The sequence below is a fragment of the Eptatretus burgeri genome, chromosome 3 (genome assembly GCF_056783735.1).
Source record: "Eptatretus burgeri isolate ZD-2024b chromosome 3, Ebu_testis_v1, whole genome shotgun sequence".
Taxonomy (NCBI): domain Eukaryota; kingdom Metazoa; phylum Chordata; class Myxini; order Myxiniformes; family Myxinidae; genus Eptatretus; species Eptatretus burgeri.
In genome coordinates this window covers 123,112,467-123,140,176 of record NC_140963.1, presented here as the reverse complement: position 1 = coordinate 123,140,176, position 27,710 = coordinate 123,112,467, and the positions used below count along the sequence as shown (strand labels likewise).

The 27,710-nt window shown below is 44.7% G+C and overlaps 1 protein-coding gene across 14 annotated transcripts in view; it reads right to left on the bottom strand.

The window, feature by feature from the left end:
* Window positions 1–27,710, bottom strand: part of LOC147030897 (tight junction protein 2-like) — a 222,419-nt gene that overhangs the window by 50,525 nt on the left and 144,184 nt on the right. For all 14 annotated transcript variants that reach the window (XM_085875438.1, XM_085875440.1, XM_085875442.1 and 11 more), the window contains 3 exons: window positions 27,045–27,140; window positions 21,461–21,543; window positions 7,063–7,273 (listed from right to left, as the gene is read on the bottom strand). In XM_085875438.1, coding sequence (XP_085731564.1) covers window positions 7,063–7,273; window positions 21,461–21,543; window positions 27,045–27,140 — 390 coding nt within the window. The remainder of the gene's footprint in view (window positions 1–7,062; window positions 7,274–21,460; window positions 21,544–27,044; window positions 27,141–27,710) is intronic.

Here is a 27,710-nt window from a genome sequence, read left to right as displayed (position 1 = left end):
TGTCGGTGATCATGGAAGATATCCAAAAATGGGAAACTGTACCTATTCAACACGCACACAATTGTTGGGAAAGGGAAACAAAGTTGTTGCGATTTTTCACGTCCTTTATGTATTTTATTCACCGTCTAATTATGTTATTAATATTTCTCAGTGGGTATATACACCGCACTCGTCTGTTCAGCAGTCTAGTCTGTGCTCAATTCCCGACCGTTTAATTAACACCACTCAGCTGGAGTTGACTCAGCCTGTCATCCTTCCGAGGTCGGCAAAATGAGCACCCGTGTACTGGTAACAGAGGGCACTGCATCAGCGGCACAGCTGTAACCCCAGGAAACGATGCATCCAGCAGCCACAGGCAGCACAAAATAACCAGCTATTCGTTGGAGGGACAGAAAACTGCCATTTCTGTCTGTTAACATTCACTGGTTGTTTATAAAGTTTCAACAATACCACTGAGAAAGGGTAGGCCGTTATATAGCAGTCCTTTGGTCAAATTTCTGGTCTGAATTCTGCTGTGAAGAGCAATGGTAAAACTCTAGCAATGGTGTTTTTGGTGCATTGACATATTTGGCAGTGGTCTTCTTCTTTCGTATGTGTCACAGGGCTGCGGGGTAGCATCACTGGCTGAGGTCGCTGCTGTTCTGCTGATGCAATGCCCCCTGGTAGGTTAGGGCAGGAATTTGGCATTCGTTTATGATGCCAGCGATGATTCTTTGACTCTTCAACAAAGTACACCGTGGGATCTTCATCCTACCCCAACTCATACTGGCAGATGATCAGACACGCCCGTTAACATCCTTCCAAGGGATGGCACACACAGTGATGCATCACTCTGCCTGAGAAACACAAGGATAACAGTTTAGAGCTATCCCGAATTTTGAACCCAGGAAAAACAGCTGGTGGCGAGAGTGCATACCTCAAGGCTATCCTGGCAGCCCTTGGGCAGTGGAGATGCTCTTGAAAGAACTTGTCCAGTGAACAACACTATTTAAAATATAACAATCAAATAGTACCACACCAAACAACATATATATACATATATATATATATATATATATATATATATATATATACATATATATATATATATATACATATATATATATACATATATATATATATATATATATATATATATATATATATATATATATATATATATATATATATATATATATATATATATATATATATATATATATATATATATATATATATATATATATATATATATATAACGACCCACCCACATCTCTCACCTGTAAATGGAGGGAATAGCCAATCAGCTCTCCCCTAATCAACTAAATCCAAGTGTCGAGGGTTATATAAACAATTGACCCCTGCAACACTCCTCCAGCCAAAGAAGCTGTATAAAGCAACCGAAGAAGGTGTATGCAAGGTAAGTGCTAGGCTGCTTCGAACCCTTCCCAGAGTTCCTCAACCACTATAAAGACGTTCACACACAGTACACACATAAGAATCCCATTGCGACACACCCCCTCTGCAACCAGACCAGTTTCATCGCTAACTGGCAAATTAGCGATTGTACAGACAACAATTCACACCAATGAGGCTCCCAAGCATGTACCACATGCAAACGTCAAGCAGCCAATATATAAATGAAGAAAGACCCACCCACATCTCTCACCTGTGAATTGAGGGTAAAGCACAGGGCACAATAGATTGTGCCTGATGAAGCCGGCTGTGAAGCCGGCAAAACGTTGCCTGAGACAGGGTTTGCTCTTGTAGTGGAGCAGATAACTGTAAATTTCAGGAGAATCGTTCATTTCCGGAAACAAGCACCAAATTTGGCACACATACTCCTTGGGGATTGCCCTTTTGATAAAACCCGTGAGCTACCGAAAAATTCAAGATGGCGGCCATTTTTCAAGATGGCCACCATTGAATATACAGAAACATTGCATTTCGCAATAAAATCGCAAAGACTTGTCCTATTTGAATGATCTTGGTGTCAAATCATACATTTTTCACTATGTAGAATCCGAATCTGGAACTATGGACTTACTCACTAGCTTCATTGTACCATAATATCAGTCCTGGAATCATAATATTCTTCTAAATTAGAGGTTTATGTTACGTCTGACTCGGCTAAAATGTATGGTCGTGTATATCGTAGTAGTGTTAGAGGTTTAGTATATGTAGCATCTTCCTGTACAAGGCTTCCAAACTGGACATGACACGATGCGCTGGGGGGGGGGCGGCGGGGGGACGTTGAGAGACTTGCAGCGGAAGGTGTAGAGTAGTAGCTCAACAGAGTGGATGTCAACACACAGCCAGGGCACACTGGTAGCACTGCTGCTGTGAAACTCGGCAGTGTGGTGTAGCCTGCGGGCCTGCGGGGCAGGGCATGATGGTGGGGGGAGTGGTCGGCGTGATCGTCGTGTCTGCCAGGGATATAAGGAGTGCGCGCCGCCTGAGGCGTTGTAGTGGTTGCCGTAGTCGCCGCGGCTCGTGAGTGCATTGAGTACGTAATAAAGGAGAGTTGCGGGCAACGTACGCCCGCGCTCCCGCTTATGCAACAAAGCCGGGCTCGACTGTTCCTCCACTCGTGTCTGCCTTCTAAGCACCGCTACCACGACACTACAGGCATGGGGTTCAATATCAGCTGAATAGTTAGTTTAGTGTAGCTAAATAATTAGTTTTGTGTCCCCAATGCTGTCTATTAAGCCCCGCATCAGTTAGCTACTGTAGATTACATGGAGTTTAACAAAGATGTTTAGTTAGATAACCGCGCCTGAATTGACAGGGTGTGCCAGCGTGGGAGAGCTGAGCCAAGGGTAACGGGGCTTTACATTGCTTTGCATGTAGTTACCTGGATGGTGTACAGATCGCACGGGACTTAAATGATACTGGATGAATGATCGGGCTAGGTGTAGGTCATATACGAGGTGTGTTCAAAAAGTATCCAACCTTAATTTTTCGTGCGTAAACAAATGAAGAAAGGGAGGCGTGGTTTGGTGCACGTATGTAGGCGATCCTAATCCGTATGCGTGAATATTTTCTCGCCTGCAGAAGCTGTCAGTCGCCGACAGACCGCCGATGAGTGAGGAAGTGCAAGTGAGCACCGTCGGATTTTCGTTTTTGACAAAATTGCGGAAAAACTTGAACAACGCCACTGTATAAAATTTTGTGTAAAGCTTGGCGATTCCCAAGTGGAAACGATCCGCAAAATTCAACAGGCCTTCGGGAACGAAGCAATGGGCACCACACAGATAAAAGAGTGGTACAACTGCTTCAATGATGGTCGCACATCAGTGGAAAGTGAAGCACGTTCTGGTAGGCCTTCAATATCCCGAAATGAGATCGTCATTGACCAAGTGAGGACCCTGCTGATGCAGGATCGTCAAATCACAGTCAGAGAACTTGCAGACGAGGCGGGCGTCAGCATTGGATCCATTCATTCCATTGTAATGAGGATTTGGCCTTAAGGAGAATCTCAGCGAAGTTCGTGCCAAAGCTGCTAACGATCGAGCAGAAGCAACTCCATTTGGAGATCGTACAGGACATGCTGGAGACTGTGAACAGCGATCCCAACTTCTTCAACACAGTGATCACTGGCAATGAGACCTGGGTTTATGGGTACGACCCAGAAACCAAGTTCCAGTCATCATAATGAAAGCATCCAACATCCCCGAGGCCAAAAAAGCAAGGAAGGTCCGCAGCAATGTCAAAGTCATGCTGACCATCTTCTTTGACTCCAGTGGTGTGGTTCATCAAGAGTACGCACCACACGGCACAACCATCACCAAAGAGTACTACCAAGAGGTACTGCGTCGCCTTCGTGACACTGTGCGACGCAAACTGCCAGACCTGTGGGCAGCGGTCAATTGGCAGCTCCATCACGATAATGCACCCACCCATTCTTCACATTTGATACAGAGTTTCCTGGCCAAACACAACACACCTATGCTTCGTCAGGCTCCCTACTGTCCCAACATGGCTCCGTGTGACTTCTGGCTTTTCCCCAAGCTGAAAATGCCCCTGCAAGGGACCAGATTTCAGTCCAGAGAAGACATCATGCGGAATGTAACGGACCAGCTGCACGCCATCCCAAAAGAGGCGTTCCAGCGCTGCTTCCGACAGTGGCAGAACCATTGGGAGAAGTGTGTGGCAGCCCAAGGGGACTACTTTGAAGGAGATTAGTGTAAGTTTGTTGTATCTGGATATTGTTATTTTTTATGAACAAAGGTCGGATACTTTTTGAACACACCTCGTATACATATATACACACATATACATACATATACAAATATATATATATATATATATATATATATATTATATATATTATATACGTATCTACATAGATTAATATATAATTTGAAGTTTTTGTTTGTTTGTTTGTCTGCATGCGCTAATTTCCTGAATGGTGAGAGATAGGTGGAAACCGCTGAAATAAAAAATGTCAGGACGGGCAATGGGAAGGTTGTAGGCTCGGTGGCTCGGCCCCTTGGCCGAGGGGGGGGGCGATTTTAGACAGGTCAGGTTAGGTCAGGTATGGGAGCATGCGCCAGAGCAGCACGTCACTGCGTCCACTTTCTGCAGGTACTCCAGGGGCCTCTGGCCATCCCCCAGGCAGATGTCTGGCCCATCCCCATCTCCTTGAGATGCCGATCAACCTGCTGCAACCACGAGGCATGTGGTCTGCCCATTGGCCTCCTCCACTCACGAAACTCCCTCGTTGAGAGAATCTTGTGAGCAGGATCAGCATCAGGAAAACGAGCCACATGTCCATACAGCAGCAGCTGACGCTCATGGACTATGCAGCTGACAAATCTCATTTGAGTCTCTCTCAGCAACCACTCGTTGGACACAAAGTCCAACCAGCGATAGCCAAGTATTCTCCGAAGAGACCTGGTGCCAAAGGAATTAAGTCTCCATCTCAGATCCTTGGTCAGAGTCCAAGTCTCACATCCAAAGAGCAAGACTGGAAGCACCAAGGACCTGAAGACTCTGACTTTCATCCTCACGCACAGGTACCGACAGCACCACACCCCATTATCCAGTGAATCCATGACTCCCCAGGCCCGACCCAGACGTCTATTGACTTCTGACTCACAGTCAGCAGAGACATGAATATCACTGCCAAAGTCATACAAGTGAATCTCTCCACGAGAGAGAGATTTTAGACGGTCGTTCACATTTAATGGGATTTTACAGCCTCGGCCATTGTTGCAATTGATCACAATGGCCGCGGCCGTAAAATCCCATTTAATATAAACTACCATCTAAAATACCCCCCCCCCCCCAGCCGAGGGGCCTCGCCACCTAGCCTACAACCTTCCCGGACTGTCCCGACATTTTTTGTTGCAGAGGTTTCCCCCTATCTTTCACCATTCAAGAGATTAGCACGTGCAGACAAACAAACAAACAAAAACTTCAAATTATATATTAGAATATAGAATAGATATAGAATCCCATTAAATATATGTATGTATATGTATATGTATATATTCAGCCTGTCATCCTTCCGAGGTCGGCGAAGTGAATACCAGTATACTGGGCCGGTGTATACCCCGGTTAAAAAAAGAGGTGTACCCGATCCCTGTGTTGTAAGAGGCGACCAGGGTTGCGTCAGGAAGGGCATCCGGCATAAAACATGTGCCAAATCACTATGCAGATCATAAGGATGATCCGCTGTGGCGACCCCTAACGGGAGCAGCCGAAAGAAGAAGAAGAAGAAGTAAATGTACATTATATATATATATATATATATATATATATATATATATATATATATATATATATATATATACATATACAGAGGTGTTTTTTGTTTCCCACCAACCAACCAACCAACCCCGTTTGGCTATGACTGCCATGGCCCAATAGGGAACTGATACTTGGCTCGTGTCAGACCTTTGCACAGAAGAATAAATTCATTCAAAAAGAACCCGGGTCATGCCGGGTGCATTCAGCTGGTATATATACATATTATGTACATACATATATATATAAATATATATATATATATATATATATATATATATATATATATATATATATATATATATATATATATATATATATATATATATATATATATATATATATATATATATATATATATATATATATATATATATATATATATATATATATATATATATATATATATATATATATATATATATATATATATAGTGCCTGAAGTGTTTCACCAGTTCTCTCAACAATAGAATGAAGCACCCCAGAGGCCAGATGCAATAAAATCAATGCAAGAGGAGGTATCAAACCAAGGTCAGACAGCTTAATGACAAGTGTCTCACACTCCAGTTATTCTGCAGAGCTATCCATATTATTTCCTCTCTTTCCAAATTCACATAACCTTGCTGTTATTTTTCCACAACCTCTTGCTCATTTATTTATTTATTTATTTCCATGAAACCTTCCTTTCTCTTTCTCACTTTTATATTGTAAGAAGTTGAATTAAGTTATTTCATTCAACTCCTTGTACTCTTTACTTCCTCCTACTCTGTCCTCCCTTTTGAGTACTGTGTGAAGATGGCCACAAAGATAAGAACAATTATTATTCGCATCAGTTATGAAAATGTTGCACTTTGCTACATGTTGCAAGTTTGACAAAATAACTTGCTTTTATACTCCAGAATCTATTCTTAATTGAGGATTTCCATGTCCTACGATGTGGATTGAAAGATTCATTATTCTCGAAATGCTACTTCTGGATCAGCCAATCTCCCACTTGCTTTTTACTAGCCTATCTCTCAATTGCCATGATTCTTCATATTTAACTCGTATTGACGTTTCAAACATAGAATTCACTCAAAGGCATTAGTCATAATTGTGGAGATTTTTCTATTCTTAAGAAGAGAATATACAGTAATGACGATAATAATTATATTACAGGTAACAGACAAAACCTATTGTTGCCGCAATTTCCTATCATCTTTCTGCTCCTGAACCCCGAGTAAATGTCAGTCGGTGTGGGTTATTAACCATGACATGGGTGTAAGAAAGAGCAATGATGAGATCAAGAAGACAGAATATTCCTTCTCAAATGATGAAGAACCTAGACAACACCTGTAAAAAGAAAAGAGTAGTTTCGCTGGAGCTTGATTGCTTGGTCGTAGAGGCGTTGGCTGCTTTTGTCAGATGCAGGGCAAAGACGCCGACGCATGGCTCGCAATCCGGCACGGGAGTCCGGCTGTAAGAAGATAACTATGGGGTGCCACCGAGAGCGATGGAGACGAGCAGCAGCTCCCGGGGTCACATCCAGCAAAGCATGCCGGTTCTGTGATCAAGAAAGAGAAGATAGTATGGTATTTCAATTATTGCCATGATTCAACAATATATTATGAATAACTACAATCACTTCCTCCTGTGGGCTCATTATGATAACCCCAATTGCTCCATCCAGTCAATAGCTCACTAATGTTCAGAGACCAAGAAGAATCCTTCTGAGGCAAGCTAGTCACATTGCGTTTCATCATCTCGCATTTCATTACAATCAGCCTGGCTATTATTTTTCATATGATTACAATCAGTTTACTTGGAATACAATTTTACTTTCCACAAACTCTCCTGTTGTTGGAACACAGGCTGTCTGAGAGTCAATAAACTTTAATGTGGAAGTCACCTCCTTGGACCTTGAATCTTGACTTGTCAATGAAGCAATCTTGACTTGTCCTTATTGCAGATGAACCATTATCTTCAGATGTTGCCCAACTTTCCCACAATCGTAGATGACTTATTTTTAACAAAGATCAAGGCTCATGGAAGAGTCATATGACGGATGGTAAAAGGCAACAAACTGACAATGGGGAAAGTGGATCCATAGTTGGACAAAACAAGGAAGGAAATTAACATCCAGGAAAAGCGGAGAGATAATGGGTATGTGGTTGGAGGGGGGTGGGGATGACATGGCTGAGAGTACAATGATTTGCTGGGTGAGCGGTTGGGCTGCTGATGCAACACCCCCTGTAAGTGAGGGCAAGAATTTGGCCAGGGTGCTGGCGATAGCTCGCCTACTTTTCACAAAAGACACCGTGGGATCTTTAATGTCCACTAACTAATGCGAGCAGTCAGGACACCAGTTTAACATCCATTAGAGGGACAGCACACATTGATGACTTAGCTTTCCTGTGAGCTCACCAGGATGACAGTTTGTGGATGGGCTGTGATACAAATCCACGAGAGACGGCTCAGAGGCTCGGCATGGTTGGAACACTCCGGCCCATGTGGTGATATTTTGTTCAGTATTTTATGTAGCTATCATGAACTCAAAAACAATAACAATGGCAACAAAAAGGATTTCACCCAACATGGCCACTCTCATCAAAAGGAAGCAATCTCAGAAGTCATATTGGAGAAGTTACCTCAAGATTGCTGTTAATATTATGATTATTGTTATTATATTATACATACTAGCGGAGTACCCATCATATGTGCGATTTTGTTTCAAGCATGCAACACGTTCTTCTGACACATACCTTTATTTTGGTGGTGTATAGGCAACTGAGAGCTGCCTCAATTGCTCCCGAAAATAATAATAATAATAATAACCCAGGTTAAGTGATTGAAGCAAAAATTACCTACTGCCAATAATTGAAAACACCTCACGACACTGGAAAACGTAGAGACAGGAAGACTTGACTGTAAATGGTGGAGAGTTGTAATACCCTCCACCATCTAGAGGTGGTACACATTTACAAAGAGAATTTGCATCACTGGGGATGGGTACGTGTGTGTGTGTGTGTGTGTGTGTGTGTGTGTGTGTGTGTGTGTGTGTGTGTGTGTGTGTGTGTGTGTGTGTGTGTGTGTGTTGGCGCCTGTCACAATGTAAGACTGTGTAAGAACTAACGGGATAACTCTGCTCTGTGTCTCCTTTTGTAGAATTGCTTGCCTTTTGCTGCACCCTACAAATTCCTTGCTTTCCCTGCTGTACGTTTGAGTAAAACCAATTTACTGTGCCACATAACTTTCCTCGCATTCTGGTTTTCAATAAATGTGTTGTTTAGAATGTTCCCAGCTTGTTTTTGCCTTTTCCTCCATTGGCCCAGCATGGCCCACATCCTAGCTAAGCAGGGACATTATTCCGCAATAATGTGTTTCATTGCCGGTACATACTTGGCAGTTCCGCTTGCAGTACCTGATCCGTTCGATAATCTGGTTAATGCAAGTATGTACCAAGGGCGCGTTCCCTGGTAATGAGGTCACGTGTCACCTTAGGTAAATGGTTTGTTAGACGGAGGACCCTAAGTCATGTGGTCAAGTTCTTGGTGTTCGCAGTCATTTATCAACCCACCGCCATACGAAGTTATTCATGTGCGATGGCCTGAGATTCCGGTGAGTCCAGAGAGGACCCTTAGACAGCCCCTCCCTCCTGGTTCCACCATGACGCCGGGCCACAACAATAATTTTTGGGTCATCCACGCCTACCAGTGGTTCCTTGGTTCTAACAGGTGATCTCAGAGACATTGCCCCTATTTTTAGCTTTTCTGGAATTGGAATTCCAGATAAATTATCGTGATCGTGCACCGTTCATCAATCCATCCCCATCTGTCTTCTATTTCAACTTCTCTGGCCAAACCACTGGGAGGATCTGGCTGAAATTTGGCAGCAAGGTTTCGCTCCTGACTGGTAATGGGGATTGCAAAGCTCATTCAGGTCACTTGAATTTAAGTAGTTCAAAATGGCGGACTGAGTAAATTCCTTCAAAAATCTTCTCCTCCAGACTCACGAGTCAGAATACTACGAAATTTGGGTGAAAACAATAGGCCAAGGTAGTGACGTTAAATTGTGGAGGTCATGCCGATCACGCTACCGGAAGTGTGTCAAAATGGCGGTAGCGTAAATTCCTTCAGGAATATTCTTCTCAAGACCCACCAGTCAGAATGCTATCACATTTGAGTCACATTAGGCCAGGGTCCAGAAAAGCTACAGGTCCAGTGGTCCTATTTTTATATCAGCAATAAAGACAGTCAGAACTAGAAGGGCACTCAGTAGAGCGCACACCTCCGCCACGTAATGCCTGATCCACGAGAACATATCAGGCACAATACATTTTTGAAATATCATGCTGCACATCGTTTTTGGCCCTATCTCTCAATAGTGAAGAATCACTTTAGAAATTAAATAATGCTCATATCCAGATCCGGATTTTCACCAAAATCGAATCAATTTGTCGTAGTCACACACCCAACCTGTCCACCAAGTTTCATCTCAATCCGTCCAGAACATTTTGAAATGTCATGCTATACATTAGTTTAGCCCCATCTCTCAATGGTGAAGAATCACTGAAAAAATTATCAGATCTGGATCAGGATTCAGATTTTCACCAAAATTGAATCAATTATTCCTTGTCAAACACCCAACTTTTCCCTAAGTTTCGTCCGAATCCATACACAACTTTTTGAGACATTGTGCTATTTATCATTTTTGGCCCTATCTCTCAATGGTGAAGAATCACTTTAAAAATTCAAGTAGTCGGATCCGGTTCCGGATCTTCACCAAAATCTAATCATTACGTCCTTATCGAACACCCAAACTGCCCACCAAATTCCATCCGGATCCGTCCACACCTTTTTGAGATATCCTGCACACAGCCAAACAAACAGACAAGCCGGTAGGCGACGAGGGATCCGCTAGGATCGAAGCGCTGGATACGATGATTTTCATTCTGACCGATCCACTGACGAAGATTCATTGCCAAGACGTGTTGGTCAGGTCAGGTATGGGAGCATGTGCCAGAATAGCACATCGCTGCGTCCACTTTCCGCCGGTACTCCAGGGGCCTCCGTCTGGCCATCCCCCAGGCAGATGCCAGGCCCATCCCCATCTCCTTGAGATGATGGTCAACATGCTGCAACCATGAGGAATGTGGTCGGCCCACTGGCCTCCTCCACTCATGAGACTCCCTCGCTGAGAGAATCTGGTGAGCAGGATCAGCGTCAGGAAAACGAGCCACATGTCCATACAGCCGCAGCTGACGCTCACGGACTATGCAGGTAACAAATCTCATCCGAGTCTCTCTCAGCAACCGCTCGTTGGACACAAAATCCGACCAGCGATAGCCAAGGATTCTTCGAAGAGACCTGGTACCAAAGGAATTAAGTCTCCGTCTCAGATCCTTGGTCAAAGTCCAAGTCTCGCACCCATAGAGCAAGACTGGAAGTACCAAGGACCTGAAGACTCGGACTTTCGTCCTCCCGCACAGGTACCGGCAGCGCCACACCCCATGATCCAGTGAATCCATGACTCCCCAGGCCCGACCCAGACGTCTATTGACCTCCGGCTCACAACCTGCGGAGACATGAATATCACTGCCAAGGTAAGTGAATCTATCCACGACCTCAACATCCTCACCACAAACAGACACAGACAGGACAGCAGCATCCAAGATGTCACCGAAAGCCTGGATCTTAGTTTTGACCCAAGAAATCCGTAATCCCAACGGCTCCGACTCCTCATTCAGCACCTCGAGGGCCCCCAAGAGGATGTCTAAAGTCTCCGCAAAGATGACTGCATCATCTGCAAAATCAAGGTCTGAGATGTTGACATTGCCAAACGATGCACCGCAACTTGATCTCTCCGACATCCTCCCTAAAATCCAGTCCATACAAGTGCTGAAAAATGTGGGGGCAAGTACACATCCCTGACGAACTCCAGTAACAACTGGAAATAAGTCAGAGATGGTACCACCACACTTCACAGCACTCTCAGTACCAGAGTAGAGTTCAGACATCAGTTCGATCAGTTTTGGTGGCACCCCACGAAGACCAAGAATCCTCCAGAGGACATCCCGATTCACTGAATCGAACGCTTTACAGAGATCAACATAGGCTGCAAGCAGCCCCTGCCGAAACTCTCGTCTGCGTTCGGTGAGGACACGAAGTGCAAGGATACGGTCAATCGTTGACCTCTTTGGTGTAAAGCCTGACTGCTCTGGACGCTGGTGCTCAAGCAGATGGTGGCGAACCCTATCAAGAATTATCCGAGCAAAGAACTTGCCCGGCACTGAGAACAGCGTCACCCCTCGGTAGTTGTTGCAGTCTTGGCGATCACCCTTCCCTTTCCAGAGAGGGACAACAAGGCCCCTCTTCCAGTCAGTTGGGATGATGCCTGTGTTCCAGGCAGAGCACAAAACTGCATGCAACGACACGAGTGCAGCATTTCCACCAGCCTTGAGAAGTTCAGCATGGATGCCACAGATCCCTGGAGCTTTGCCCCGTTTCAACTGGTTCACCGCAGCCCGTGTTTCCACAAGCGATGGTGGACCACAGTTGATTTGAGGGTCAGCAACAGGGATTGTAACACCCTTGACGTCCAACTCGACAGCTGGGGGATCAGCCTGGTACAACCGCTCAAAGTAACCGGCCCAGCGGGCCTTCACTTCAGACTCCTCTGTCAAGACCCTAGCACTCTCTGCTCGAAGTGCAGTGCTCCGAGGGACGGGCTTGGATGAATGTAATGCGCGAATTCCCCTGTAAGCGGGACGAGAATCACCTGTCCACAGGTGTCCACCTGTCCACCCCCTCACAGATTCCTCGCACATAGGCCTCCTTGTCCACCCTCAGTGCACGTACAGTTTTACGCCTCAGCTCCCTGAACAGCTCAGCTCTGCCATTCAGCCTGGCCCTGCGACTCTGGTCAATGGTATCCAGTGTCCCTTGAGAGACAAAATTCTTCTTTTGCCCTGCGGTGAACTCCAAGGCATCCACCGGCAACATCAAGGACGGTGGTCTTGAAGGTGCTCCACAACTCTTCAGGACCCCCCAAAGCACCCAGACCCCCCAAGTGTCCACTCAGCCTGTTCGCAAACTCCTCAGCTACTCTCTCATCCCTGAGCTTGGCAACATCCAGCCTAGGCTGGGATGGTACCATTCTCCAGGATTTAAGGTGCAGCTTTAGAGTTGCTACAACAAGCCTGTGGTCAGTATTGAGGAACTGAGCACTCTGGTAGACCCTGCAGTTCTGGATCATCCTCCAACGACCGTCAATGAGGACATGGTCAATCTCCTTTGCCACACCGCCAGCGTTGGAATACCAAGTCCAGCGATGAGCTTGCAGGCGCTGAAACCATGAACCAGCCACCCTAAGTCCATGTCTTCTTGCAAAGTCAAGGAACTTAGTGCTATTCTGGTTCATAGTTCCTGACCCATGGGGACCAACACACACCTCATAACCATCCCTATCAGTTCCAGTCGATGCATTGAAATCCCCCAAGACTAGAAGTGTATCTCGTCTGGGGCACTGATCAACCACAGACTCGAGTGTGGCGTAGAATGTGTCCTTCACGGTGAGATCACTCGCCTCAGTCGGAGCATAAATAGAGACCAGGGAAATGACACCTAAGGAGTGGCGAATCCTTAATCTCATATTACGCTCGTTGACCGGTGTTACCTCAATTATCATTGGGGTCAGCTTATTGGACACAGCTACAGCAACTCCTTAGGTATGGTAACCATCAGAGCGACCAGACCAATGGTAGGTGTAACCACTCACCATTATCTCACCGCAATCCGGTCTCCGAACCTCAGAGAGAGCTGCAATCCCGATGTCCAAACGCTTGAGCTCAGATGATAACAGAGACAGGTGATCATCCTCTCTTAGGGATAGGACATTCCAGGCACCCACCCGAAGGGACCGCCTCAGGTTAACCCAAGGAGACCGCCGTCTGGTGGACGACACCTCAGCACCACTCCGACACTCTCCCGCAATCTGACCCAGGGATGTTACCCCGTGGTTTCCCTCCTATCAAAGATTGGGGGTCCCGAAGGCTTTGCCCCAATCCTGTCATCCGGTGAGCTGCCCTGCGAAGGGAAGCTGCACAGGAGGTACTCCCACGGAGTGGGTTTTCAGATTTTTTTGCGTTTTGCGGAATGAAGCGTTTTACGGTGGCCGGAGTACAAATCCTGCCACCAACCTCCTAATAAGAAGTAGCCCAACTGCAGGAGGATGTCTGCAGACACAGTTGGGCACTAGATATGGATGGCCGTTGGCTCACAAGGAGCTCCTCCGCCCTTTGATTCACATACAATTGGTTGGTTCACATACAATTGTTCCTCTGCCTGGCAAGATTTTTCCTTTTGCGTATTCTGCCAACTGGACCTCCTCATAAAACATGACGGTAAATAGACACCCTATTTTTGAAGGACTACCATTTGAAAAATAATCGGTTTGCTGGTTTGTGCTGTGGAGCCTCGCATTGTATACACACACACACACACACACACACACACACACACACACACACACACACACACACACACGGAAAACCCGATAAACTTCTCTCAATGCTCTTGTTTGACCACACCTCCTGAGCCACACAATATTTTTCATAAGCCACGCCCACTTTCCTACACCACTCCCACTTTCCCACGCCACTCCCACTTTTCATCAACCACGTCCACTTTCCCTAAGCTCCGCCCACTTTCCTAAGCCCCTCATAAAAAATGATGGTGAATAGACACCCGATTTTTGAAGGACTACCATTTGAAAAATAAAACCTCAATCAAAATTCGGCTCAAGTAAAGTTTTCGAAATATCTCGAAGTGTTTAATTCCGAAGTCTCGTTTATCTACATTCAAAACTGAAGGACAAGTATTGAAAATACTGAACGCGGTTTTTCGGCCGCTGCACAGCAACGGTGGTTGCTCGGCAATGAAATTCAAACGCGCACATTCCCAGCCCATATTGCACATGTTGGCAAAATTTCATCGAAATCGGTTCGCTGGTTTGTGCTGTGGAGCCTCGGGTTGCAGACACACATATACACACACACACACACACACACACACACAGACATACACACACACACACAGACAGACAGCCCGACAATAAGGGATATCTAGCATATATAGCGAATCCAACAGACAGAGAGGGGTTAAAACATAACCTCCTTCACCTTCGGTGGCAGAGGTGATGATTAATTGCATTACTTCAATGCACATGTGTTAGCTAAATTGCTAACACATCACAATGCATATAACGAGCCAGCTACAAGTCTAACAATAGCGGTTGTAGCCTTTAGATTAGGTCAGGTTACCCCACCTGCTCTAGGCCATCCTCCCAGAACTTCAGCCCTGGAGTGAAGCGTTTCATAAAAATAGTGCTTCAAAATAATCAATAACAGTAAATATTATTACAATAAATCTTCTTATTCTCCTGTTCTTCCCTTTATAATGGGTGAGGTCAACTGGCACCAAGCTTCTGCCCTTCCTTGACCATGATACTCCTCCATTTCCCTCCATCCTCAGCCAAATCTGTCCACTCTCAAACCACCTCGACCTTATTGATATCCCTCCTCACACAATTCTCCTATCTCCACCACACTTTTCCTCTTTTCCTCCAACCTTGCTCCCTCAACCTATCCGCTCTCTTTGCATTCTTTCTTCCTGCACCAAGTATCCAGCCAATCTCAGCTGGCATTTCACCAATCTCCCCATCATGCTCATCTGTATGCCGATCTCCTCCCATGGTTCATCTATCCATCTATTAGGACCATACTGTGTGCAGAGCATTGGTGCTGCCTAAGCAGTCTCCTGGGCTATTGGGCACAATCCTGGACAGGTCGCTACTCCGATGCAGGACACTCAAATAGCTCAATCATCCCAGCAAGCTGGTACTCATTTTTGCCAACCTTGGAAGGATGACAGGCTGAGTCAACCTCATCTGGTATTAATTCAACAGCCAAGCGGGATTTGAACTTAGGACCCTAGCATCCCAAGCCCACCAATCTAGCCATTAAGTTGGTTCATCCATCCTCCTCCGATCCACCCTCTTCACTCCTGCAATTCTCCCGATCCAGTTGTTCTTGCAAACCTGCAGCCTTTACTGTTGTCTCCCCGTCAGTGCTACCTTCTCCAGACCGTAAAGTTTGGCTAGCATTACACATGACATCAGAACCTTTCCTTTCAATTTCCTTGATATCTTTCTTGCTGGCATTACTCTCTCCACCTTCCTCCAAGCATTCACACTCATCTGAATCCTCCACGGCACATCTGCCTCCAACTTAACATCCCCGGTCACTGTTCCCCCAAGATACTCAAACCGATTTCCCTGCCTCATCTCCTTCCCCTCGAACTTGATATTCATTTCTTTTCTCTGCTGCCCGACCCACATCACCTCAGTCTTATCCATACTCATCTTCAGCCAAACTTCCCAAATGCCTCCTTCCACTCCCCCAGTACTTCCTGCATCTCCGTCTTACTCTCCGCCGCAACAGCCAGATCATCTGCATACAGAATGCTCCACATACTACCCTTCATGTTTACCTTCCTGCTTACCAGTTCCATCCCCATGATAAACATGAGTGGACTGACAGCACTTCTCTGCCTCAAACCGATGCTCACACTGAACTCTTCAGACATCCTAGGACCAACCAAAACTCTTTCGGCACTCCCATACATCTCAATGGCGCAATCACCATCTCTCTTGGGACAGTGTTGTAGGCCTTTTCCAGGTCCACAAATCCCAATGGCATTTCACCTTGCATCTCCAACCTCTTCTCCACGAGCTGTCTCAGCATGAACATCCCATCCATCATCGCCATACTGTTTCTAAATCCCTGCTGGTCTTCTCTGATCTCCATCTCCACACTCTTCCTTTTCCTCCCGTCCAGAATCCTCTCCAGCACCTTCATGACATTACAGGAGTGTAATGCCCCTGTACTTCCCCGGATCTTGAGCATTGCCATTCCCCTTCCATTTTGGCACAATTAACCCTGTCCTCCAATTCTCCAGAATCAAACCCTCTCTCATACACACACTCTACAGCCTCTTCATCCAACTGACTGACTTCTTATACTGCAAGGATCATATCTGTACTCACTTCATCAATGCCTGGTGCTCTTTCCTTCTTCATTGCTGTCCCCACTTCCTCCTCTGTGATCTCCACCAACTCCACTTTCGCCTCTCCATAACACGGTAGCTTCAGCGTGCCATTGCTTCCTCCCCTGTTCAACAGCTGATTGAAATTTCCTTTCCACACTTTCAAAACTGCCCCTCTCTCTGTCACTTGCCTTCTGCCACCATCAATCCATCCACCCCCCTTCATGTCCTTCCTATTCTCATCCATGTTTTGAGCAAATTTATAGATCATCTTCTTCCCACCATCCTCTTCTGTATTAGTCTTCGCCTTATCCACAGCTCTCCTGGCTGTTATATTCTTCTGCCCATCCGGGTTCAACAACCCTTCATCCAGTTGCCTCCCTCTATCCTTGATCTTCTCTATCCTATTCCAAACCCCCTTCTTTTCGTTGACTGCCTTCGCTACTTCCTCCATCCACCATACTTGTTTTCTATCCTGAAACGATACACCTTTTCCTGACGTCCTTCCACACAAAACTTCTGCAATTCCACAAAATGCCTCTCCATACTTCTTTCAATCCTCCCTCCAAACCTTCTGCTTTTTTGCTAAGTTACTCATACCTGACGCTCATCCTCTCCTTGTACTCTTTGACGACGTTGCTAATACACCCACCTAATAATCCTCGAACCCGTACTCTTAACCTCCCTCCTTTTCTTCATCCATACCACAAACACTACAGGCTCGTGTTGGGTGGTAATATACTCTCCCGCCACTGCCTTACATTCATTAACCCACCACAACTGTCGCTTCCTTACCACAACCAAATACAGTTCTGTTCCATGTTGTCCACTCCTGCAGGTAATCTTGTGGCTTTCAATAAATCAAGTTTTAAAATATACAAAAATTATATAACAAATCAAAGCTGGCACAGCTCTAACCTTTCCACCCGAATCTTTATCTTACAACTTTCAAGGTGGGGCAAGACACCACTGGCAAGACAGATGGGACAGGATGCCTGTACTCATTAAGCACTTTCTATGTCTTAACTACAGAGACAATAGAAAGATGTGCGAGTACAAAAAGAAAAACAACACCAGAAGAATGGATATGCTAATTAAATCCAAAGACAAAAACCAACATCAAAGAAGGAAGAATACCGATGAGAAACTAAACGGGTTACCTACATCACACCTGTGCAAAAAGTAGCACGTATTTGACCCCGTTCATTCCTGTATTACCAAAATTATTGGGATAGCACACCCACACTTGAAACACTCCATACCTCCACGTACAATTTTTAACTCACACTTCCAAGCTGCATCACTGCTTTCTAAAGGTGTTCTATCGTGACGTTTTGAGAATTGAATGTAAACCTCCACAATTCAGTTAATTTGGGGATGAATCACAGTACTGTGCCATTGTCTCCTAAAATTTGTTTCATCACAGCAATCATGAGTCACTTGCTGTTGCTACCCAGAGGCTGGCCGTTGAGATTAAATCATCACAGGTTGCAAATAGGTAATAAAGTACTCCAGCAACATTAAAAAGGATGGCACCACTAAACCTGTACAACTAGCTGCCCACAAGGCAAGGTTCAAATATGACATTTCCACTGCTCATCAGTGCTCGTCTCACTTATCTGGAACCTGTGCAGGCATCATGTGCCAGACATTGAGTACCTTCCCAAAGGGGAAAAGGAGGTTCGGTTGTCATGTGACTGCAGGAAGCTGGTGGTAAGATCTCAACTACAACCGGTTTTTGCATACAGAAATACATTGAAACAGGGTCAACAAAATGTTTGCAAACCGTAGCTATGCAACAGACATCACTGCAAAGTTAAAAGTAACTACAGATGGCATGGTTGTCATGGAGCATCAAACGGACACCTCCAACATGGTGAAGATGGAAATAAAAACACCTGCTGTGAATGATGATGTGCTGGATGAATAAACTTCAACAAATCTCCTGAAGCCGCACAGATGACAGACACAGTCATCTTGAATGCAACTGCAATTCAGTAAACTTATTTTAAAAATTACTGTATTCACTGATTTCGTTTTACAGGTGGACCTTGCAGTCACCTATACTGAAGGAGAAGAGTCCCAAGTATGAAAACTTTTTTGTTCTTGAATGTCATCCATGTTGTAGCATTTTGCATATTGGACCAGAATTACATTACGAATTCGGGCCAGGCATCATTTCCGAGGCCGAGCTGTACTCTTACACATAACGAGAGTAATTTGCAATTTGGAAAGTGTACTAGCAGAAAACAATGTACTCTTTTGAAAAGGCAACAAGGGATCTTTAATGCCCACAATCAGGAAGGCCTACAAAATGTATGCCTGGCTTAACTTGGTCTCTTTGAAGGGCAGCAAAGCACATTCCGGCAGCACCATGTCGGGGAATCACCGGGGTGACCGTTTATAGTTGGATTGAGAATCAAACTCAAATTGGACAACTCAAGGTAGAATGAGGAATTAGTCTTGTTGGTGAAGGCTACTGACGATCCGTGTCAGCGGACATGTAGAACAATGTATGAAATCAACAGGATGTTGATTGAGGTATGCAAAACGCACTGTGTGAAGCGAGGAGAAGCTGGCGTTTCAGCAGTTAACACTTTGTCAGAGCATACATGCACTGTTCTTCAGAGACCTTAAGGTATAGGTAGGTGTCCCTCTTTTCCTATTATCAAGGGTTTATCACCCAAAACATCAGGTTATCCTTGTTCCCAAGGCGGTAAGCATACCTCTATCAAAACTTCATTGATTTCATCCATTACCATCGGCCAACTCAAGTATATTACGAGTGAGGTGTTCTACAAACTCAAACTAGGCTCTGGCCTAGTCTTTAAAAACAGCAGAGCTATACATTTGGAAAGAAAGAGCAGAGCTTCAACAAACGCAAAGCAGTGAGAGGAAGCATGTGCGAGGTGAAGAGTAAACAGGATCTGCAATTTGAGGCCGGAGTGTTCACAAGGAAACAATTTCAAGCTTCTGATGCACATGATTGGGTAATAACTTGGCTTTTGCTGGGAGCTCAACTGTATGTAATCATCACACTGCAATCAGTTTTAATAGCACGGAGCAATATATTTGCTCAATGGCCAGGAAAGTATCGATTGCGCCCCCAAAGGGACTTCTCAATTTTATTTTTCGCAACAAAAATTCAATTTTACCTCCTCCCCTCCCACCTGTGGCCAACAACTTGTTTTTTCTTTTGCGGCATGCATCAAAGTTGTGAAGGTTTATGGACGCACTCAGATCTTCAATCCAAGCAGTCATCAGATGATCCTTAAGTTTAGACGTTACACTGAAGGAAACACTAATATTATCCTAGTCTTCAAATTTGGCTCCTTCAAATTTCTCCGAGGTTAGAGGCAGAAAAAAAAAATGAAGAACATTATTTTTCTTGTTAGTGATAGGTAGATCAGTGATGGCATGCTCTTCTGTTCTATGGTACAGGGTTCAATCCACCCAAATTGCCTTTGCTGTGCATTCCCATCTCAAGGGATTGAACATCTGCATGTCTCTCCTGGAATCGTGTGGATATAAAAGATTCTGCACCGTCCTTCATAACCTCGAGTAAGCCTTGAGGCTGATACCATTTTTGATTGGCAGATTCTAAAAGGCCAAGTTTCATATCATGGGTTTTAAAAGGGAAGTAAAAGGGTCATGGTCCTAATAAATCAGTGATTGCATCCATTATATTGGTCACTTGCAATTCATGTGGAGGTTACATTATGATGTCTGACAGGATGGTGCGTGAGAGATCGGGCACTTACTTTTGAGCGGTCTTGTCTGAGTTTGATTATTATCGGCCCGACTATAAACTTTCAAATTGGTGTTTCATCGGAGAAGCTGTCGTTGCATCACAGAGTGCGTCGTCCCTCGGGTGGACGTTAAGCTAGGTTCCCATCTGCTCGCATTAATCGGTGGACGTTAAAGATCCCACAGTGTCTTGCAAGGGTTATCGCCGGTACAACAACCAATTCCAATTCCCTGCCATTTTCATTCAAATGCCAGTCTAAAACAGGCGATTCATGAAAGACACGGGCAAAAAACCTTCTCTAGCCGACACTATAAGAAGGTGTATTTTGCAGGGGGGAATTGAAGACATAGCCGTAGTTACATATTGAGGATAGGTACTTATGCTTAGAGTAAGGTGAGCAGTTGGAAAATCGGACACACTTAAAAATGACGAAAGTCCTTACTTGAGATTACACACACAAACACACACACACACAGACACACACACACACACACACACACACACACACACACACACACACACACACACACACACACACACACACACACACACACACACACACACACCGATCATTTTGTTCTGTTTCGTGACCATTCTTCATTTGAAATTGCCTGATGTACCATCAGCCAGAGAGCCTTGAATTTTGGTGAAGATTTTCATAATCCTGAACATCTTGGACAGAGGAGGTTGTGGGAAAGAAGGGAGGAGGGGGAAAGCAGGGGCTCTTACCTCCACAACCTGCATAAAAGCAAAAAAAGAAAATAAATAATAAATGAAAAGAGATCCGAATGACAAAAACAGCACTTGAGCGGATTTTCATGACAATGGCTTCAAGTTCTTGCAATGTGCTGCCATCTCGTGGTAATATGTGCTGCATGACGCGGAGTAGTGAGCAATTTACCCTGTTTATGATTTGCTTGATTGTCAGCAGACGAATGAGGCCATTCATCCTTGGCTTCGTTCCAGCATCCCTGGGCTCGCCCTCTGCAGAAAGAGAACAATCCTGATATTTTGCCTTCTCCAAGAATGAATATATAGTCAAAGTGTCCTCCAGTTATTACAGATGAAAGTATTGCAGAATATTTAACACCTACCCTCCAACCCTCCCCACCTTTCCCTTCCCTTACATCCTTGCCCACTTTCTTTGAGGCTTAGTGCATAACTCTTTCACTCCTTCCCCTATACATATTTCCACTCTTTATTCTCTTTCCCATCATCCATCCCTCTTTCTAAATTTTCATATTCCTAAGATATACCCCATATAAGTACATTATTAATGGATGACCAAAAACGTTTTTCTGTTTGATAAGTGTTTGAACATTCCCAGCTTCTATCATGGTAAATTCTATATTATTTGGTAGATTTATTATTATAACTTGGTAATAAAAATTAGGATAAGGAATTTAATGTATGTCTTGCTTCAAAGACGAATCGTGGTGTGTTTTATCCTTCAACGAAGTGGCAAATTGATGGCAAATGGTCGATTGGCCTGTTTAGTGTTACCATGTGAACGGATGGCTCATGATGAATGGAACTCGGGTTGAAATAGTATTGTACATACAGTGGCCTGCAAAAGTATGTGTGTGTGTGTGTATATATATATACATATATATTGTTGTGGTTTTGGAAATTCACAAAACACCATGCAGGTTCCCCGAAGATCAGTTATTTCGATAAGTAAGTGTTTCAGGTTAGAATCCCCACCGATGTGTGAAGGGATTTATTCGTGTGCCGGGCTGCGAAACTTTGAGGTAGCCGTCATTCTTTCTCTGTCTATATTTTAACAAACATCGCAACACCATCATCTCCAACAAACATCACAACGCCCTCATCTCCGACCAACATCACAACACCATCATCTCCAACAAACATCGCAACGCCCTCATCTCTGACCAACATCACAACACCATCATCTCCAACAAACATCGCAACGCCATCATCTCCTACAAACATCGCAAGGCCATCATCTCCTACAAACATCACAACACCATCATCTCCAACAAACACCACAACGCCATCATCTCCAAAAAACATCGCAACGCCATCATCTCCAACAAACATCGCAACGCCATCATTTCCAACAAACATCACAACGCCATCATTTCCAACAAACATCGCAACGCCATCATCTCCAGCACACATCACAACGCCCTCATCTCCTACAAACATCGCAACGCCATCATCTCCTACAAAAACGCCATCATCATCGACAAACAACGCTCCCTCTGCTCAAGCCGCCATTGTGCGCGGCACGAGCTGATTTGCATAATCGGATCAAAACGAGGGCTTCCCCGACACCAACCCGTGACATCGAACATGGGGTTCCCAGCGAGGCTTACCAGGGGTGAGAGGTCGGAGGTGAAAAGTGGGCGGAGCCGGCCTCGGGTTGAGAGATCAAAGTGCGGCTCGCCCCGGGCCAATATAAGGGCTGCAGCGTGGAGAAGCGGGTGCTCGGGATATTCGTCACTCTCTGGAGACGGGCAGTCGCGGGAGAGGAAGGCACATGGAGCACACATTTTGGGGAGGCGGCAGCGCGGAGAAGTGGGCGCTCGGGATATTTATCACTCTCTGGAGTCGAGCAGCTGCGTCGTGGTCCGGCTGGGCGAACGGCCCTGAGGCGGTCGAGCGACACTGAGGTAGTGAACGGGCCCAAAGATCATCAACTCTAAAAGAGCAAAAGACCCGTTCACTCCTCCGAGCGCGTCGCCGGCCAGGCCCAACCGACCAGGCCACAGTAGAAGCGGACGACCGAGGGAAACTGGCAAGCCGCTCGCCAAGCTGCTCAAGCCACCCCGCCCCTAAGTAACTGGCGCATAGCGACACAAGGGCCAAACAGGAACATCCGGGGTCACCGACCCGAAGACCTTCGAGCAGTCACAAGGGGTGGTCAGGTAACCTGGCCGGCCTCTTGTGAGCCTTCGGTCACCCAGGCTCCGAGTTGGAATAAAGGCTCACGAGCCCGTTTCTTTTCCTGGGTTTTGTATGAAAGTCTGTGACGCCTTGTCTTTATAAGTAGAATTGTTGGTTAAGTGCATGCCTGTACATAATATACATCAGCTGTAGGCTTTTCTTGTGCCATGTCCCCTTCCCCCGCCCCCCCCCCATTGATTGCATGCCTGTATAAATAAATGCCCCCATTGTTTGAATGTCAATCTGCTCGTTGCATCATTTCCTCCCATTGACTTCAATGGCGCGTTCGGGAAATTAGCAGGCTATTAAAGCCAATTAAAGTGGTCAATTGATCCGATGGAACTTGGCGAATAAAACCACTCGGCATCGCACACGGAACGAGCACGCTTAGTGGCTCGTTTCCGTCCGAGTCCCGTCGAGGTATAAATTCTCGGTACTTCTGTCTGCGCGGATAATTAGGTATATCGAGATTCGGCGATTAACCTTGTACCGCGTGGACAGAATATTGACAGTTTATGGTGCGTTAAGACATCCGTAGCAGGTTTTCAGAGTTGTCCGGAAGCTACGACTGAATTCCGGGTTTCGGCGGACGCGCGACTGCGGTTGGGCCTCAAGCGGTCGTGAGTGGCCGTCCGAACCGTCAAATTCGTAACAATATATATATATATATATATATATATATATATATATATATATATATATATATATATATATATATATATATATCTTCTTCTTCTTCTTTCGGCTGCTCCCGTTTGGGGTCGCCACAGCGGATCATCCGTTTGATCCGCATAGTGATTTGGCACATATTTTACGCCGGATGCCCTTCCTGATGCAACCCTGGTCGCCTCTTACGACACAGGGATATGGTACACCTATTTTAACGAGGGTATACACCTGGCCCAGTACACTGGTACTCATTTCGCCGACCTCGGAAGGATGACAGGCTGAGTCAACCCCCTGGTGTATTAATTCAGTGGCCCAACGGGGCTTGAACTCAGGACCTTTTGGATCCCAAGCTGCTGCCATAACCACTGCGCCAACACCAGGTATATATATATATATATATATATATATATATATATATATATATATATATATATATATATATATATATATATATATATATATATATATATATATATATATATATATATATATATATATATATATATACATACATATATATATATATATATATATATATATATATATATATATATATATATATATATATATATACACACACATCTGAACCACAGAACAAAAGCCACAATGGAGTGGCTGAATCAGAAGAAAATAAATGTTCTTGAGTGGCCCAAAGTCCTGACTTGAACCTAATTGAATATTTATGGTGAGACTTGAAGATTGCAGTCCATCGACGATCCCCATCAAACTTGGCAGAACTAGAGCAATTATCAAGTGAAGAATAGGTAAGGATTTCACCATCTCACTGTACAAAGCTGGTAGAGACCTACCCACAAAGACTCATGGCAGTCAATGCTGCAAAAAACTGCTTCCACCAAGTACTGACCTCTGGGGCTGAATACATTTACAACCAGTGAATTTTGATTTGTACATGTTTTTTTGCAGGTATTCCTGACATGTAACCTCCTTCAACTACAACAGTGTTTCGTTTGATCTGCTCGGTTATGAATATAAAAGTTCATTTTTGAAAAATCGTTTCCACATAATTTTCAATTATACTAAAATACACAATTTGGTGTCTGTCTGTCCGTCTGACTGTTTTTTGACCTCAATACATTCGGTCGTTACTTATCCAATCACAACCAAACTTGACAGGAGGACTAAGGGTCACACGATGGAGGGTGTAGTGATTTAAGTTGCCCCTTTCCCTATGGGGGGTTTGCACCTTGCTTGAACTCCGTGTTGAGGTCTCTAATAAGTTATCATTGCTTTCTTGGGGAACACCTTCCGGACGTCAATTCAGTCAATTCTGTCCAATGTATTATTACGTTTTTAAACAGTCACTATTAAACTGGAATAAGTTTGGAGGAAACTCGACGTGATTAAGGCATTCTGGACTTATCTTATCCCCCTCACTGACAGATCAGAGCCGTCTTGACTTGCAAGGCCTCTAGGAAAGCGGCAACGATTTTTAGCTAACGAAGCTGCTTATGTGAGTCTTTATGCATGCATGATGAATCACATTGCCTGTTCGATTTTTCGAGCCATGATCACATTATATGTGAACAGTATATGGATTGTTGATAACCTATCTTGGGGCCTCATGTGTGATTTCTCCCTGCCATGGTTTCAAGTGTGATATTGCCACCGACACCCTTAAGGCCCAATTGTGATCTTTATTTGATGCATAACCATATTTCTAAGGTTCAATAGCATTGTTTAATACTCGCCAGAGGGAAATTTGGAAAAAAAATTGACTTACTGACGTATGGGCAGATTATCGGTTACCAGTTGCTGGTTCACACACCTATCGGTACCGGTTATATACCGGTTCTATCGGTACCGGCACAACACCTATAACCAGTTATTCAGTTCTGTTGTCATGTCCGATTTCTGGTGACATTCACGTTTAGATGTCTCCAAACATCTCTCTCCTGCACTGCTTTCCGAAGATTTGGCAGAGACAGCTGGGTTGTGGCCTTTTCCCTATCCATTGGGGGGGGGGGTGTTCTATTACCAATCAGATTGCTATCGCTTGCCAAGCCAACTGTTCCTTATCAACCGTTTCGTTGGAGTGCTTGCTTAAGTGCTTAAAATCAAGCGAGCCACTTGGCAAGCGCTCCACAAGCTGATTGGCAATGGAACACACCCCATTTGAACAGGATGATCTTCTCAATTGACAAGATCTAATCTTTTTTAGGTTTAAATAAAGAAGAGCTTTTCACTTTCGTTCTTCACTGTCTGCAGCAGTTTCATCAAGTCCTCTTTACTTTCTGCCAACAGAGTGGTTTCATCAGCATACATTAGGCTGTTGATACATCTTTGTCTAATCCCGATTCCAGCCTCTATGTTATCAAAGTTGTATTTTTTGGCAAAATTATTATAACCACAAATTAATCGGTCAATTCTGTCCAAAGATAATGGCATAATGATAATAATTATTCACACGGAGGTTGGCAGGATGGCCTCAAACTATGCATACTCTATTCTGGCCTCAGTGACCTCTGGCCTGGCAGGATGGACTCGAACGATGTGTACTCTCCTCTGGCCTCTGGCCTCAGTGACGGGCAAGTTGTCTGACCTGGATTTGAATCCCGACCCAAATGTGATCGTGGTGTTTCACAGGCAGGGTGATTCATCAATCTGTCATTTCTTGGATGGATGTAAACATAATCCCCTCCCCTAGTGGGTATACTAGTTCATCTAAATGTTTGTTATTATTATCTAACTCCCCATTATTGGTGGGGAGTGAATAATTTTGCAGGCCACTGTACTATATGGCTGTGTCCATTGTCTCCTACTATCCTTGTAATCCATATCAATGCACACTGATTTCAACAAATGTTTTTGTCCTGCATGTGATTTACGTACAAGCTTCTCCATGAATCTTACATCAATCATAAAAAAAAAGAAAACAAGGTGCTCACTGGGGATTTCAAACTCGTTCGGCTGCTCTCGTGCAAGGCGTTCACAACCAACGTCGGACAGCGGACCAAAAATGACGACAGGTCGTGGGAAGCCAGCTGTCACATCAATGCCCAGAAGGCACAGTGGGGATTGGAAACAGCAAGAGAACCACACAGTAATAAACGTTAGGATTGATGTGTCTGCTTTATTGGCAATCTTCAATATCAGAGCAGCTGTTGCTGATGATTTTGTGCTGCTGTTTGGGCTTCGCTCATGAACCTCCTCTCGGCACCGACACAAACAATAAATACTTTGGCAAAAATGTACCTGTTGCATCAGCAGAAGGAACTGTGCACAAATTATCATGAAACACAAATCCAAATTTCTCACTGATGGATTATTCAGGTTCACTTCTAAAGGCTTTTCGACCTTCATTATATCTGTCAGGATCCTCGGGACTCACCCTCTAAGCTCCACATCACCGACTTGGCCTTTTTCTCCCACTCCTACGATTGTCCCTCTCTGGAAAGGGAATGGTGATTGCCAGGACTGCAACAACTACCGAGGGGTGACGCTGCTCTCAGTGCCAGGCAAGGCCTTAGCTTGAACTCAGGACCTTTTGGATCCCAAGGACCTAACCATCTGCTTGAGCACCAGCACCCAGAGCAGTCAGGCTTTACACCAAA